The sequence below is a fragment of the Uloborus diversus genome, chromosome 9 (genome assembly GCF_026930045.1).
Source record: "Uloborus diversus isolate 005 chromosome 9, Udiv.v.3.1, whole genome shotgun sequence".
NCBI lineage: Eukaryota > Metazoa > Arthropoda > Arachnida > Araneae > Uloboridae > Uloborus > Uloborus diversus.
Window position 1 is genome coordinate 155,533,803 of NC_072739.1, and position 18,026 is coordinate 155,551,828.

General features: G+C 34.0%; 1 protein-coding gene across 1 annotated transcript in view; it reads left to right on the plus strand.

The window, feature by feature from the left end:
• Window positions 1-7,864: 7,864 nt before the first annotated feature.
• LOC129230571 (HEAT repeat-containing protein 3-like) overlaps window positions 7,865-18,026 on the plus strand; it is a 98,671-nt gene continuing 88,509 nt past the window's right edge. Inside the window, 2 exon segments of the mRNA XM_054864976.1 lie at window positions 7,865-8,092; window positions 15,746-15,918. Coding sequence (XP_054720951.1) covers window positions 7,949-8,092; window positions 15,746-15,918 — 317 coding nt within the window. The 5' untranslated portion in view covers window positions 7,865-7,948.

Here is an 18,026-nt window from a genome sequence, read left to right on the forward strand (position 1 = left end):
ACATCTATTCATTTAGAATAAATATAGTTCTTTTAAAAATTTGCAAAAATTTTTACATTACACAAGAAAACGTAGACGCGTGTTTTTTGCACATGCTAAGCATTTTCTACAACCTCACACGTTTAGAGCCAGAAGAAAAACACCGAATGAAATTTTTGCGAACTGTTATTGGATTTATGTACTAGAAAGTATGCTAAATAAAATGATTGGTCACAATTAAGGCTTTGTGGAAAAAAAATTTCTGGGGTTGAGGTTGACATTTCTATGGAATGACCCTTTTCAAAATTCAAGATGGCAAAAACGGACCCTTCAAGAAACTATTCGCCTACAACAGCGTATAAAAAAATGTCCTTGAACACCTGAAAAATGGGGGAAGAGGCAGGCCCGGATTTACGTAACCGCACGCTGCAGTACGGGGGGCAGGGCACACCACAGAGGGCCTCCTTTACCCTTAAAATCAGCCTGACTCCGGGCTCTTCGCCTCTGACTCCGCAAACCTGGAAAAAAGACATTTTTGTCGTGTTGTCGCGATAACGTGAAATGAAATAACTGAAGGGCGTATTTAAAAACGCAACAGAGCGCTTAGAAACTGACTAACATTTACAAGTACGGGATATTTGTCTTAATTCTAGATTGAAAGAGCTCTGTTATCTTAAAATGTTTTTTTAATGTCTCAAAATATCTGTTTAAGTAATTTTAAAATTAACGATCGCAGAAACGGGCCCCGCAAAACTATTCTTTTAAATACCTGAAAAAAGAAGGAAAGAGGATGAGAGAGTCACAATATGCCCAAGTAGCATTGAATCTTGGCGCAATATTGTACTTGGTTGGCTGAATGTTGGCGTACGATTTACACCCAATATTGGCTGAAGCTCGTAGGGGATACATTTTAACAATATCGGCCAATATTGCTATTGCAATCTTGAGCCATTATTGCATGCCGATCTAACGCCAATATTGGCGTTACGTTGGCTAAATAGTGGCTCACAATATTGGCTGAAGCACGGAGGGGATACATTTTGACAATATCGGCCAATATTGCTTTTGCAATCTTGAGCCATTATTGCATGCCGATCTAAGGCCAATATTGGCGTTACGTTGGCTAAATAGTGGCTCACAATATTGGCTGAAGCACGGAGGGGATACATTTTGACAATATTGGCCAATATTGCAATCACACTCTTGAGCCACTATTGCATGCCGATTTTAAGCCAATATTGGTTAAATAGTGGCTTCCATTATTGTTATTGTTATATACACTACTGTCTACATAAAATGCGACATCAAGAAGGTGCAGTCAGAATGATACAAAATTTTACACTTGATGGCAACATTGATTACAAAATGAAAATAAACATTTATTACTGGAAAAATCCCAAATGATTGAAGGTTTAAGTACCCTGTTGAATAAACTCTAGCTTGAATGTACAACACTGTACAGTCGAACATTGAGGTATACTAGTCTCATATGATGTAATAGGTCAATTCCTATCAGTTAATGTAAAGCACTACTAATTCAATCAAACTCATAGATTGTTCAATTTACCGTCAAGTCATTCCAGATATGCTCAATTTGCGACAAATCATAACATCACGCAGGTCAGAAAAGGTGATAATGTGGGAGAGGAACCCCCCCCCCCCTCCCTGCTGTGTGTGACGGTGCATTGCCCTATTGAACACGAGTCTCAACACATGACAAAAATATACCATTAGGTTGTGATAGTGCAGTGAATCAATGTTGGAGGTGATCCTGTCCCACACACAATATAGCACCCCATAGCATCACTACAGCTGTCGATGTGGTGTGCTCTTAAAAAGCAGGCTTTGTTAGGGTCGCATACACTTGGAGTAGGTTCGAGTTCAAATCGATTTGCTAGCAACTGAATGGTTCCTGATTGCTCTCATAGCGATGAATCCAGATCGAATTTCGCAAAATAAACATTTTTGTAAGGTTATGGAGAACACGTTGTGAACTACCAAATAATGCTTTTGCTTTTCAGCGGCATACCCCACCCACAGCTGGGATGCCTTTATGGGTTGCAATCATGTACAAAACATAGTCACTTCTAATATTGATCCACAGCACTACGACAGGTCACCCTGCGGTCCCCATGACACCAAACTGCGTTAATATCATTATTCAGTCACATGTGTTGGCACTCATGGCGGGGCTCCCAGGAAGACACTGCTTGATCACACACAGCAAGGGTGTGAGAGGACTTCTTTTTCCACTTTCTATGTCCAGTGCGTCACCCTATTTTGTCACAAATTGAGCATATCTGGGATCACTTGAGATGGTAAATTGCGTAGGCTATGAGCTTGATGGAATTAGGTGCACATTTCTAGTACCTGTGTAGTAGGATATCCTACAAGACTGATATGCTTCAATGTTTGACTGTATTACCTCGTACATTCACGCAATAGGTAGCTCGACAGGAGACTTAAACCTCCATTCATTTGGGATTTTTATAGTAATAAATGATCAATTTGTTCTCATTTTGTAATCACTTTCTGATAGTAAGGTTGCCATCACGTGTATAAAATTTCATTTCACTCTGACTACTATCCTTCTTGGTGTTGCATTTCGTGTGGCCAGCAGTGTAGGTAGCTGTTAAAGTTTAACCAGGACTGAAATTGTTAGGATTCCAACAATTTCAAACGAAAAGGAAGAAGGAATTAAAAGTCGCTTTCCTGGAAGCTTCGACCACGTAAACACTGAAGATGACTGCCGCAGATGCAGTTGAAACGTTTGTGGTAACAACACTCAGACCACAGCAGAACAGCCCAAAATCTCACAACATTATCAATTTAATTCATACTAAAAGTGCCTAGTTATTAAATGTTGGTCAGAAAAAAAAGAGAATTTCTTATGACTGTGCACCAATTAATGTATATTTTATTTTTGAATCATATAACTGTAAAAGTAGCTAACAGAAGAAAAATGAAACAGTCAATGCTAACTCCATAAAAATTGATGAAAATGTAAAATGAAATATAATAAAAAGAAAACTTAATTTTAATTCTACATATTGTAATAATAACATAAGAAAATAAAGAGTGATTTGAGGAAGCATTTACTATTTTAAAGACTTTAATTTGTGCTAATTGAAAATATCGGATATTTCCGAATTCTGCTCAAAACTTACTAACATTGCTAAATATTAGTTACAAAAGTTCCTGAGCAGAATTCAGATTAGAGTTAATTCTCCCTCGACGAACAAATAGAAAATTTGTACACATTTGGTTTCATTGCAATTCTACGGTTGCACAGAAAGTAAATGTAATTGAAGTACAGTGCAAAAGTTGCTCAAAATCTTTGCTTGATCGTTTTCATTGTCATTCAAAATAATAATAAACTTTTTAATTTGAAATAACTGATTAGTAAAGTTATTTTGCAATATTGAACAATTAATGGTAGGAATTTTTATTCCTATTTAAAAAAATTAAATATGAACATCATTTTTAAGTACCTTTTTCTGTGACTCGGATAGTTCAGAAATAGCAACTTAATTTTGCAAGAATTAACTCCTTCAGTAAAATGTTTGACCATGTTTATGTAAATAAAGTAAGTAGATCTTTAAAATTTCTTTATCAAATACTCCAGCATATGTCTAATATTTTCACATAAACAAAAAGTATTCAATAATGAACTAACAATTATTGTCAAAGAAAAATAATAAGATCTATTTCACAAAATTGGCATTCATTATAATAAATGTGGAAACAAACTACACTCAAACCTAGTTTTGTGTGGTGGATAGGGACCGCATAAAAAAATTCACTCAAAACTTCACTATTAGCTACAAAAAAATGCTTTCGTAACACAGTCTCACTTGAAAATAACCCAAAACTTACGAAACAACTGTAGGAATTTCTTCTTTAAACAAATTCAAGACACTTTTCACTCCAGAGTTCCCCCGTACCTACCACTTTTTGTGGCTTAACCAGTTAGATGGGACCCTGAAGACAGCTCTGCATTTGCAACTACTTTGAATCTCGCCAACCATTTAAATCCGCTTTTAAAATATACATCGGAGAATGATTCATCACTTAAAAATACTACCGAGCACTTGTTTTATAGACAAGTTAGTCAATTGAGTCACAATTTGATTGAAATTTTCATGTACCACAAAGAAAAAGGATCCCACACAAACAGGTTTGAGTGTACTGCAAACAAAGTTGTTAAGTTTTTCTTTTTTAAAATGGATGTAATGTAGGTGACAATGAACACTGAATAATCTGAAAATCATTTATTATTGATGCAAATATAGGTTGCACTTATTTCAGTGAAATTATGGACAAGCAGTCAGTCTAGTACATATGTTTGAAAACTAAAACACATAAAAAAGTACTTCCATTTACCATAATGAAAGGAAAATTTAAAAAGTTGAAAATGATTATTAAACCCTTTGCATTTTGGCTTAACTTCTGACATCACTTTTTAGCCCTGTATTGTCTTAGTTTTTATAAAAAATAAATACATTCATTTTTATTTCTAAACAAATAAAAAATATTCCATACATAATGCAAAAGAACTTACGGCTTACTTTACATGTTTTTCCCCTCACCTTTAAATTTCCAAAATCTTCAACATTATTAAATTTTAATCTACTTTTAATAGATGAAAGAGTATGAACACTTAATTTTTTTGTGCAAAAGAGATGAAGTGAAACAATTTATAAGGTTGAAAAGGAACATTCACTAGAACAGTTTGTTACAGGCAACAGTATAAATAGAATTATTTGTAAAGCAAATGGACAATTCCACGGTGTTGGACGTATTACTTGCACAACATTTATCAATAAAAGTTCAGATTTTCTAGATGATTGAGCCATTTTTTTTGCTCAATACTTATGCATGTAGAAACAATTAAAAAACCTACGAAATTTCAAGAAAAAAGTTCTAACTTGAAATATGAAAAATGTCATAGTGTTGAACGTATATTCAAGAGATTCCTGACATGTCATTAGAAAATAAGGGTTTGGCACAAAAAATTCAACACTGGTGTAAAATCATAGTTAATTAAAGCATGTTGGTTTTATTCGATTTCGGATACATTTCGTGAACAACTTTATCAGATAGAACTTCAAATATTTCCGTAACAATGTCTGACGCTAAATAGTTTACACTACCTTAACTGCCATCTAATCGTACATGCTCAGCTGAAAATAGACTATGGAACATAATTCTCATTCCGTAATGAGCAAAAGTCTTATGATCATCAAAACGCAAATCCGTGTAGAGAAATGAACTTGGTAGCATAAAACTAGTCCGTAAAATCTTCTTTCAGATTTTGCATTCAGACTTCTAAAAGTTTACTAGATTATTGTCAATAAGTTTAGGTGTTATAGAGCACTGTGAAAAGGAATGCAGTTTTCCAGTAGAAATTTGAATTTTCACGGAAAGTTTGTCTCATGATACATTCTCACTTTAGAATCATGAAAATAAAACTCCTGGAATCTTTATATATTGATCCAGTGTTTCCAAAGTCAAATATGATCCAGAATTTACTCCAGTTTCAAATGTTAGTTCAGAATTCTCAATGTTTGACGCAATTTAGAATGTCACTGTTCGATTATGATTTCGAGTTTTGAAAACACAATGTCGATCCAAAATTTTCACTGCTTCACATCGTTTCAGCAATTTCTTCAACGTTGGATATCTATCCAGAATTTTATCCAGTATTTAATATTTCTTGAAAAAAATTTTTGCCTTATTTCATTACTTTTATTTTGGAAGACAAAGTTCATCACTGCAAAAGAAAGCTTTCTCATTGAGTTGCTCCAATAACGCTTCCTTCCTCCCCTTCTTTCGCTTTTTAAAATTTTAGAGTGGATTAGACATAGTTAAAAAAAAAATTCACTGATGAAAATGATAAAACATCATTTAAGAAATGAAGGCAACAATAAAATTTTGAGGAAAATATCTCCGATATTCGGACAAAAGCATTTTACCATGTGCAGCGGCGAGGAAGAGCAACAAAACACAAAATGTGCAGAGCAGACAAAGTTGAAGTTTTCTTTTTCGCCGGGTTTTAAAAAATTACAAAAGCGTTTAAAGTGAACTCAAATAGCTCCAATTTTTGAGGACTCTCTCTACGTTCAAAATTTGTCTTAGCTTCAAAACAGTTTGTGGAGTTTCAGGTAATCAGACTCAGTGTTTAATTGCTCACTTAGGAAAATGAATCATTTTTCAGATTTGTTTCAAAATCGGTTGAACATCAAAGAGCCATCTTCCGCCCAATATTGGCATTCCATAATTCGACCAATTTTTCGCCAATATTGTCTCACAGCCTAAATACAATAATGGTTGCGCATTGTTAAGCCAATATTGGGACAAGATTGTGTGCCAATCTAAGTACAATATTGTTAATGCAATGAGACGCCAATATTGGTTCAAGATTATCTGCCAATCTAAGAACAATATTGTTAATACAATGGGAAGCCAATATTGGCTTAATATTGCAAAAATCGTGCCAATATTGGCCAAGACGTTGCCAACGTGAACAATCTCACGCCAATATTGAGCCAAGATAAAATGCTACTTGGGTGGCTGCAGGGCGCTTTAAAATTGCAATGGAAAATATTGCGGTCCTAATACACTGTTACAGAAACAAAACGAGCTATAGAATTTTTATTAAGAAAAAAAAAAGGAGGCAAAATTTAAATTACTATTAAAAATGATAATGTAATATATATAACTGATAATTACTTTTAAGGAATCACCCAAGATAAAAACTGAACTTTCTTTTATCCATGTCTACCCGATCTCCTCCCTCCATCCAAATCACCAATGTAAAATTTCCCCGCCAGAATTTCGCAGGTGATTCTGGGTATTGAGTAAGCTATCAGCGGTTCCTGGTTCCGGGAATTTATGTTACTCGTCAAGACACCTGTCCAAGGAAATGGGGGACCTGGGATTTTGACCGTCAAATAACGTTTAAAGTCGCCCAATGACAATGATTGAAAAAAAAGAAACAAGTTTTGAAAAAAAGGCAAAATAATTCGAAGTACCACAGTGATTAGCCAAAAGGCTTATATTGCCGTAAAACTATTGCCTGAAGAATTTCGAGGTGTCAGGAATAGAGAGTAGAAAAATCGACAGTTAAAAGGGAAAAAATATTTTTTAAGTAGCAAAAAAAAAAGGGGGAGGGGATAATTTTTTTAGCAAAGAACCTTTTTGAACGAAAAAAATTCTGGCGTAGGGGCGCATCGGCCATGTGGCCGGTTGCCCGGCGGACCAGTCCGGGCCTGACCACAACATCAAGTACGGTCAAATGAAAATAATTAGGAATCGTGATTGCTCGAAAAAGAAAGAAAGGAAGAAAGAAAGAAAAAGAAAGAAAAAGAAGAAAAAGAAAGAAAGATGAAAATAGAAGATTTCGAAGGCCCGGGATTTTTCCCAGTAGGCCTGATTGGGACCTTGGGACCATAGAGTCCCTTACCCACAGTGTGGTAACGGACCATTTAACGTTTCTCCTGCCAATGGACTTTATATTCCTAACTCCTGATGAACATGCGTAGTTATTGCACAGACTTTTGATAACGGGAAATATGCTCGGAAAAGAGATAAATAAAAATGATGTGATTTTTGACTTATATATTTACTATTGAGGAGCAAAAAGGCTTAGAAATGGGAAAATGCTAATAAGAATGAAGAAATTCGTACCAAATGAATTCTTCATCATTTCTTTATAGAATTTCCAAGCTAAAAACTTTCAAAAGATCTCGCTTCTTAAGTATAAAGAAGAGTTTTTAAGCCGATAAAAAAAATGCATAATCTAGCTTCACCTTTAGAAAAATATGTTCAGTTCTTTAAAAGCTAACTGCAACCGCTGCCATCTGTCTTCTTGCCTCCTGCCATGTGGTGTTTACGTTTTTAGAGTGAACGTGGAGGAAAGTTAAAAACATAATTTTCTTCTGACTTTAACTGTTGTTTTAGATTAATAATGGGGAAATCAAAAGCAAAAAGGCCCAAATCACGAAAAGTGAATCCTACTGGAATTCCCAGTGTTAAAGAATTGGAGGAATGCGAAGAGATACTAATTCCAATGAATTTTGAGGCCGGTACTTTAGAATCAGTCATTGAAAAGGTAATTACGCATGCAACAATTGAATCAGAAAGAAAAATATTTTTTCCGGAACGCTATAAGTCACATATTATGTTGTCTTCTTCGTTAGGGACAAAAGTTATGATTGCATCATCACTGCGTTGTAGCATACATTGTGATCAAAGTTACCAAGAGGTCAAATTACCAGCAATTTTTGAGTCTCTGGTATCGGGTCAGATGCTTAATAAAAGTTTAACTCTTGATCGTCGTCCCAAATACTCAACTGGAAGGTCATGTATAAATTATTTACCTACAAAGTTCATGCATACATTAAACACCAGGACTCGACCCTGGATATGGTGAAAAAAGTAGACCGATAGAAATCAAAAGGTTGGGAGTGTTCTACGCAGTAGAATAGTAGAGTGTTCTATAAAAAAAAGTTAGGGAAAATTGCAATATGGTAGACTCCAAATCTTTTACCCCAAACTAAGTCTGTCTTTGATCAATACTGGTAGCGTTGTAGGCTCTGAGGGAAAATGACTGATTCTGACTTTTGGAAGTTTAAAGTTTTCAACTTCCGACCCTGATTTCTTTGTTTCAAAATCAGTCCAACTCAGCAGCCTTGTAAAAAAACTAGCCAATTTATTGTAGAGATATGCCAATTGGTCATATTATAAATTCAACTTTAGGGCATTTCTGTGGTGGTAATAACTCATTTTTTGATTTTTTTGAGACGCGCCCATTGGTCTTTGCAGTGACAATATGAAAACATCATAACACGAGATCACATTTTTATGTTTTTAAAGCTTGTTTTTAACTAATTTGAACTCGTTTCTTACACAATTGTTATTAAAAAAAAAAAAAAGACTACACAGAAGTACTCATTTTTGGGTACTCATCATACACTTCATTTTAAACAATATGTAAAACAATCTGCTCTTGAGTTCTTTCATCCTACTTTGGCCGATCATCCCCCATGGCCAATTTGCCACTTCGCAAATTGGCCGGCTTGCCCGAAATAAAGAAAAGATCAGAATTTAGCAGCTGGTAAGTTTACTGTAATGATGGCCAAAATGCAAATTAGCTGGCCATTTTGCGAACTTTCCGATTTTATGCTTTGGCTGTAACATACATACAATGGTTTCCTTGTGTCATCAACTGCCTTTTCGCTCCTTATTTGCATATACAGTGCAACCCTGGTTTTACGTTTTTAGTCGGACTAGTGATAAAAGACGTACCAAGTGGGGGGAAAATCGGGGACCAGGTTGAAAATCTAAGCATATGGTTTAAAAATAGAAAATTACCCATACCAATGAACTGGTGGAAAAAATATTTTTCCTTTTGTAGTATTTTTTTAGCATTAATTTCATTTGCATGCTCTATACTAAGGATGTTTTACAAATTTGTTGTTTAGTTGTACTTCTTAGTTGGCATTTACAACATGATTAAAATTGAGGAATAAAATTCAAATATTGCCAGATATTTTTGTTTTCTGTCTTTGAGTGTGAAGTATCATTAAAATTTGATTACAATGATTAATTTTAATTAGATTGTTTTTTAACAATATTTAATATTTCATGCAATTTAAAACTTAAGAAATTGAAATGCTGCAAAATTTAATACAGTACAGAACCTTTCTATGTAATCCAGAGTACTGGGAAACCAGAAAAACTGGGAAGTTCTTGCTCGGTTTTCTGGCTATTTTTAAAAATGCGCATTTTAGGCAGTTTTTTAAAAGTGAGCATTTTTTTTTGAAATATCTTAAAGAATATAAACGATTTCTTTGAAAATATAGTAATGACTCGGGTAGAACTCAAAGTTTTGTACAAAAACAAACTTCAAAGTTGAGTCATTTAGCATACAGGGCAAAAAATTTTCCCAAATGAACCCGATCAAAATTCCAACTTTTCCTCGACTTTATTCCAATTTAAAGCTAATAAGTACTGAAATATTCTAATGTGTTTTTTTTTTGTTGTTGTTGTTGAATGGCTGTACTTTAAACTTTTTAGAGGGTAAAAGTGATCACGTGAAAAATGCTGAATATCAGATTCTCGAATTCTGATAGTTCACACAGCGGAGCCTAGAAATCGTCAAACAAAGAACTGTATTAAGGCTGCAACAACTTAAAAAGCAAATTTCTATCGATGTTAATTCATTGCAACTATTAAAAACTATTGTAACTACAAAAGCGAAATTTAAAAAAAAAGAAAAAGAAAAAAACGAGTTTATAAAAGCAAACTTTTTTTTATGCACTAGTAAAAAATCAAACATTGACATTCATAAACACATTTCTTACCATTCTTGTTTTTCTTTTTTTTAAAAACATTATCGAGTACTGTAGTGATTTTTTCCCCTTCTTTTTACCATGTTGTGAAAATGTAAATAAAAACATTATCAAGTACTGTAGTGATTTCTTTCCCTTCTTTTTACCTTGTTGTGAATATGTAAATTTTTTTGGATTTTAAGTGGTTTTTTCAATTAAAATGTTTAAATACAGTGAAGCACCGTTTATACGTTTTTGAAGGGACTATATGAAAAAAGCGTACAAACGAAAAAACGTATTATAGGTATAGGTTAATGTGTATTAGAATTTGCAGGGATCAATTTTAAAAATATATAAAAGAGAAATGTATAAACGGTGCTTCACTGTACTTTCTTATTTATAAGCATTTCTGAACAGTTTACTTCATATTTTAAGATGTATTACTATTTATTATATAATATAGTAATTTGGGTCTTAAACACCATAAGCAAACTGCAATTTTTAGCAATCCAGAAAACAAGGAAATTCAGCTATCCGGAATAGCGATGGTTCCGAACATCCCGCATAATTGGTTCTCTACTGTATCTAACGATGTTCTTATTTTTTTTCTTCCTTTTTTGTTTATTTTATGTTATATTTTTAACTGCATATTATAAGCAAAAAATTAGCAATTAATTCTGAAGTAGTTATAAATTGATTTAATATATTTAATTGCTAAACATTGCAGTGTTTTTTTCTCTCAATTTTTTTAAAAAATGTTTACTGTGTGATATTAAGGGTAACGGCACCAGAAACAGATATGCTTAAGACATTGCTATCAGGTTAACACAATTTTCTGAGCTTTTCAGTGTATTTAGACTTTTAAAACTATTTTTCTCTCATGCAACGACATCTCATCTAACGTTTGACTGCTTCTGGATCCTCTAATTAGTTAATTCTATTTCTATTTGCTCAATTTTGAAAAAAGGTCTGACCCCCAGTAACGAACACCAATAATTCTGATGATACCCAGTAAACAGATAGGATGTGTAATGGACAGAATTCCCCTTTTCTCTTCGAAATGTGCATAAGTCCTTTATTTTTAGACCTAAAACCTTAATAAATTCAAATGAACATGAAACACTGGTAGACCTCATGGTGGCTGTTCATAATTTTCCACCACTGCCTTATAAATACTAACTGGCGCCTTAAATTCACTTTGATAACACTAGATGGTTTCACCGTATTCATGAGTTGTAGCAACCAGGGCTGCAGAGTCGGAAGAAAAATGACCCAACTCCAACTCCTGGATCTTGGAACGTCCGACTCCGGCTTCTTCATTTATTAATTTTTTTTCAACCCCCTCCCCTCATGGGAAAGAGAAAAAAACCCTAAACAGAGATTGAAACAATACTTCCTTTTTATGACACTTTTGCTTTGTATTTTACTGTAAACCTAAGATTCACACAACGTTAGAAATTGAATTTGAAAATCAATTTATCCAGTAGTTGGGATTTCTAATGTGAGATAACTTTAAAATCCTATTTTTAAAGTATCGAAAAGGACTGATTTGCTCCTCTTTACTGTTTAACAAATAGATGCTGATCAAATCCTGTGCTTTCTATTTTTGAAAGCTGTAAGTTGAGAGAAAAAAAAAACTTTTGCCATACCAAAAAACTTTTCTTGAGGGGGGTGGTCCGTTGACCATCTGACTAGATTACTGAATTTGAAGTCTCTGACGATTTGTCGAACCTCCAATTCATCCAAAACATCTCGATGGGTATTAAGAACAGCCAAGTTGTTCAATCCCTTCTGCTCGACTGTTGATGGGAAATACGACTTCAGACGTAATAGAGCGCAAAATGATCGTTCTGCTGTTGCTGTTGTAACTACTTCAAGCAGCTTAACACACATAAGCAGCTTTTCAAATAACATTTCTCCAACTGCAGGCCCTTGTGTAATGTACTTATATCAAGCATGTTTTCTTAAGACCACCGGCTAAAACATATTCAAGTGTTGGTGCAGTCTCACAATGTCTAGGTTATTTTTGAAAAATACGTTTGATATTTCAACATTTGTTTCACCTCTCTTTACTTAAAACTAGCACTCTTGTTCAACTGCAATGACCTGTATGAGTCCAATTTATGCAAACCGCTCAGTAATGCAAGATTGCACCGTTTCACAAACCTCAATGTAATTTGAAGTATTCCTTTGAGGTTTTGAAAGTGTGCTGTGAGCTGTCTTCATTGTTTTCATACTTCTTTGGTATTCTGAGGAAGGGAAAGATCAGCAACTTGTAAAGGTTTCTTTTTCTTTTAAACACAAATTCCAAAAGTATTCAAAACTATCACGCCTTCCATAATCAAACCCTCATATATATTTTCCAGATCAGCAACACTTAGATGTGCGCTGCTACTCTGCCCGGTAGCGACAGATTTCACCCAAGGTTCACGCATTCGGACAAATTCCAACTGTGCTCGAAGCACCGTAACACTATCATTAATTACACCACTTATTTTCAACTAACCTGCATACTACCGTAATATTTATTTGTTTTAAGCTCTTGCGGTTGGACAGTCCCAGAATTACATGTTAAATGGACGAGATATCTCGTCATAAACTGCAAGGTGGTTAACTCATAACTGAAAGTATTTTACAATGTAACTATCTTCAAACGGAAAATAAAAAATACTAACATAATTTTCTGATTTTAGAAAGCTAAATAAAACAAATATTTTTCTTAAATTATTGGGGAGCTCTGCCCCCCCCCCCCAAAATAAACTTTTGAGGGTGCTCAGGCTCCCTATAGGCCCATGAAGTCGGCGCCACTGAAAGGCGACTAAAGGTCATGAGCAGTATTCGAAATGCATTCTCTTGAACTCAAAAAAGAATAATTATACTCCTTAAAATGAAATAGCCGAGCTTTAAAAATGTTCAACTGTGCTCATAAATTGCCAGTCGAGTAATTGTCTAATCCAGCTAATCCATCTCAGTCATCGATCTACGTGTGTGGAAATCATATTTATATTACTTTGAAAATTTGAGATACATTTTAATAAATGTATCGTTCAACAATGGCCTGATCAGCAATGGATTGCAATTGAAGGCTCACCTAAATTTTGTCATGAAATTAGTTGAAAACAATTATAACTCATGTTCTAATTACCTTGGAACAGTGGAACAAATTTTATCTGATGCAGAAAATTCAAGTTTTCATAGATATTTTTAAATATTTTTTGCGAGCTTTTTTAATGTTCTTTAAAAACATTCTTCTTTTTCGCGTTGTTGGATTTGGGTCTGAGGTCGCATGCCAAATTTCAAAAGAATCTGATCGCAAGAAGTGGGCGAAATTTAAGTTGAAATTTATGTTGCAAGATTCTGTCACAAGATCCATACATACAGGTGAAGCTAATAAAAGCGTGTTTAAAAAAAAAAGAAACCCGGAGTCGGCATGTTTTTGAATGGCTGATTCCTTTACTCCAAAATCAGACCGACTCTGCACAGCCCTGGCAGCAACATCGGTTTTACCCGCCTAAAATTATTATTTTTATCCAAAATAACGACTGTCTAACAGGAAATATCCAACGTTGTTTAGCACAAATAAACAGATTTCAGAATTTTCGCCCCTTTTCTTTGATATCATATTTTTTCTTCGTTGCGTTGTAGGTGGTTATGGTAATGTCTTTCTTTGGAACTTTTTTCTTTTTTTTTTCTGTCTTTACGTTTCCATTTCATGTTTTATTTTGTACTTGTTTAACTTTTTGTTGTTTTCCAACCTCTTTCTGTTTTCCTGAATTATGTTTATTCTTCCTTTCGCTAAATGTGGCAGTTGATTCGTAGTAAAAATTTTTCGGACATAAATTTATTGCTAATTTATTAATAAGCTGTTTCATTTTGACAGCAACATGTATTTTATGGGTCTTTTTACTGAAATTAATTGCTTAAGGGTTTTCTCTGGGAGGGAATCATGAACAAATCTTGACTTTGAGTTCCGTTTTGTCTTGTTTTGCTTTTGTTATTGCTTATTTTGATATTTAAACTGTCTGCTGTCCATTTTCATTGCTTTTACTGGGTGTCTTTACATCTAGAAGCTCACACCTTTGAATTGAAAAAGGGTTTCCTTGAAACCTCGAAACACGTGTATTCTGAAATCTGTTTATTTGTGCTAAACAACATTGGATATTTCCTATTATTTCTCGGCACAAAGGTATTTATTTATTGCTTAACGACTGTCTGTTACTGGTGCTGTTACCCTAATGTGTCATAAAGTTTGAAAGAAAAATTGAAAAGCAAACAAACTTAAATTTAACATTTGAGTGTTTTCTTTTACATTATAATTACTTTCAATGTGATAAAATTAGAAGTAACAATGAATTAGTTTTGTATAATGGTACTAATACTTTCATTCATTGTATAAAAAATATGTTTACCAATTATCAAACATTTAAGTTTGTTTACTATTTGGCTGCCGAATAGTATTCGGCTGAACTGAATATTCAGTTTGTCTGCCGAATATGCAGTATACAAAATACTAACCGAGTATTCTGTGTATCTCTGGTCAAAACCAAGACCCCAAGCAAGTTATTAACTGTCAGGGCTAGAGTCGCCAGACTTGCTGTTGCTCATGTTGGAAAGTTTTGGATGAAAAAGTTTTGAGAGATTTTGAGATCTTAATTAAGGGCCCAATACAGGTTGATTTTACTACCGCTTTTTGGTATTTTCACAAAAATCTTATTTTAAAATCGGTACTTTCACAAAAATCAAGTTATAAAATCAGCTGCTTCACAAAACTAACTTTGAAAATCGACACATTCTAGAAACAATATTAAAATACGAAAGTTTCACAAAAACCTGTGTTTTAAAATGGAAAACATGTTTTTCTGTTTAAAACATAGTTTACTCATAAAATAAAATGCTAAGATTATTTACATGAACAATCACAACTTTTTCATAAACTCAAGTTTCACTGTTTTTCGCCAAATTGCTTTTAAGCAATCTTTTAGCATCAGTTTTAGGGGATGGTGATTTCTTGAATTGTATATAGTACAAAGCTTATTGAGCTGAGATACAATGATATTTTCCCTACCTTTTAGGTCCCCCCCCCCCCCCCCCAAAAAAAAAAAAAAAAGTTCGAAATATTAGTTAATGACATTTGCACTTTTCAAACTAAAGTTTAAATTGCTTTAATTTTCTGAGACAGAAATTAGAACGTGCCTTTAAAAGATCACAAAATCAATGCTGATAAAAAAAAAAACTTTCACAAAAATAGAATATTGATACAATACTTTCCCAAAAATAGGTTGTGAGAAAAAAATCCTGGATTTGCCCCTGTAATTTCTATTTGGCAATAGTATCAATTTTAACGTAAATGATTGATGTGAATAGTACCATGTGAGTATATGTATAGTTCAGGTTTAATTAATAATGAATTAATATTGGATGTTATGTTTCAGTTACAAAGTCGTGAAGGGGATGAGAAGGAATGTGCTGCGGTCACTATTGCAAATATGGCCAGCAATCCAAGTTTCATATCATCTCTGATGGAAAGTGAAGCTGTAAGGATAGCTGCACCTCTTCTTATTGATCGGAATCTTTCCGTGAGACATACTATTGCAGGATGCCTGAGGTATGCATCTTTTTGTCATAAAGTTTAGACAATCATTTAAGTTATATCTGGTTCTAAAGTTGGAAAAAAAGTATTTAGGGGAACTCATCTTGTGGTTTGGGGTGACTGACCAAAAGAAAAGGTGGTTTGACCAACTTACATTACATTTGCATTATTCTTACAATAAAAAACCAAGTATTTTAAAGAACCCTTCCCCCTTCTAACTACATCACTGGCTATATCTTAGAGGGGGGGAGGGGGTTCAGTTGTAAAAAAGTGATTTTTTTGTTTTGTCTTGTAGTTAAACATTTCAAAAATATATTCCCAAAATTTCAAGTCGTTTCGAGCAAAATTCTCAAAGTTGTCAACCATTCAGTCTCTGCTCCTTCAAACTGTAGCTCCGACGGCTGGCAAAGAATGCAGCAGTTCTGACAGCTGCGGACGCTTAGAATGTCAGTGCTGCTTGCTTGGGGTTAATTAAATATGCTATAAATAAATAACGAGAAAAGAAGTGGCGGAGGAAATCGAAGCTGCTACGGAGACTCTTGTATGGAGCTGGAATTGATGCTTTTTAGCTTCTAAATCTTTAAACGCGTTTTTCTCAAAACCACTTTTTCAAAGTCGGTGTTCACTCCCATTTTAAAACCAATTGAACAATTCATTTCCAATTTTGTACACACTTTCGGCATATAAAAAACCTCCCCCCTACGCTGAGTGTGAGTTTTTTTCTTTTTTCTTAATGCTTTATTTACTAACAAAATAGCAAAATTTTTCGTGAAAAATAGCATTTTTAGCTTCAAATGGTCGCCAAAGATTTTAAAGTAAAACAGAAAAACGGTCTGAGAACGTAGGGGGGGGGGGGGATTAATTAATATTTTGACTAAATTCAAATAGAATTTGGTTTCAGGTAAATGTCAGTTGAGTCAGTCTGTGATTACCGCAAATCATCTTTTTCCAAAGGTGCTCTGGAAAAGCTCTGTCACCTACTTGTCTATGGATATTTTTTAATAAAAAATTTATAGAATATTCTTAAAACCATACGTAATAATGCACAAAAGGTTTTAATAAATTTAATCAAACCATTTTCTTTAGACAAATTTGTAAAAATAGTGAATTTTTTGATGCTGAAAACTTGACCACCCTCCCCCCACCCTAAAAATAAATTTTAGATAGAAGTGTGTTTTGATAATCTCCCGTTTTGCATCTATCTGGTGCCTTAATTATCCTTTTTTCTCTAGCATTGTATATAGCAGGGATTCACGATCCCTAGGAGGAGGGGGGGGGGAGGTAGGTTTTGAAGAACTTTATGGGACACACACATGAATGTCTTTCAAAATATAAAGTAAAAAAAAATAAAAGTTACTATACTTTACGCAATTTTTAAATCATATGGAAAATGGAAATGTTTTCACCAAGATCTCTTTTTTTGAAGTTTTTAGTTCAGTTTTTGTCTACATATGCCTGTGAATATGCGTTTGCAGAATTATTAAGCTCAAAATATCGATCAAAATTAGATGCTTAAAGTTACCTGAGGTGCAATTTTTCACACTACAACCTAACAGGGTTCGAAAATATCGTGTTATTTATGAAAATATCAAAAATATCCTATATTTTGATATATATCAGATATTTTGATTCAGGTGGTTGGAAGTAGCGCGCTGTGCGCCACAATTAGCGACGCTACTGTAGTAGCTACATTTTTTAGTAGTTTGTATTGTAGTGCACTACTTAAAAAAAATTAGAGCAGCGAGTAGTTCGCTACAAAAAAAAGGTATTTGTAGCGATTTCTGAAAACTACTTTTGAATAAAGTTTCAAAAAAAAAAAAAAAACACGTTTTCAAACGAATTTGACTGGTGCAAGTTTTACACCAGTAAAACTTGCATCAATCAGATTCGTAATACTGAAAAATACGAGCTGACGTCTGACATATTATTTTGATGCCGTACATTCTATCTGTTTGACGCCATTAGTTTGTTTGGCATAGAAACTTTCACATTTTCCCAATATTCGCCTAAAATAGAGCAAGGCTTAGAAAGAAAGAACATGCGAACTTTGCCCCTTAAGAAAAAAGCTTTCAATATCAATGTCATATGCACGTGCAGTCGAATCGCAACTTACGCGAAGGATG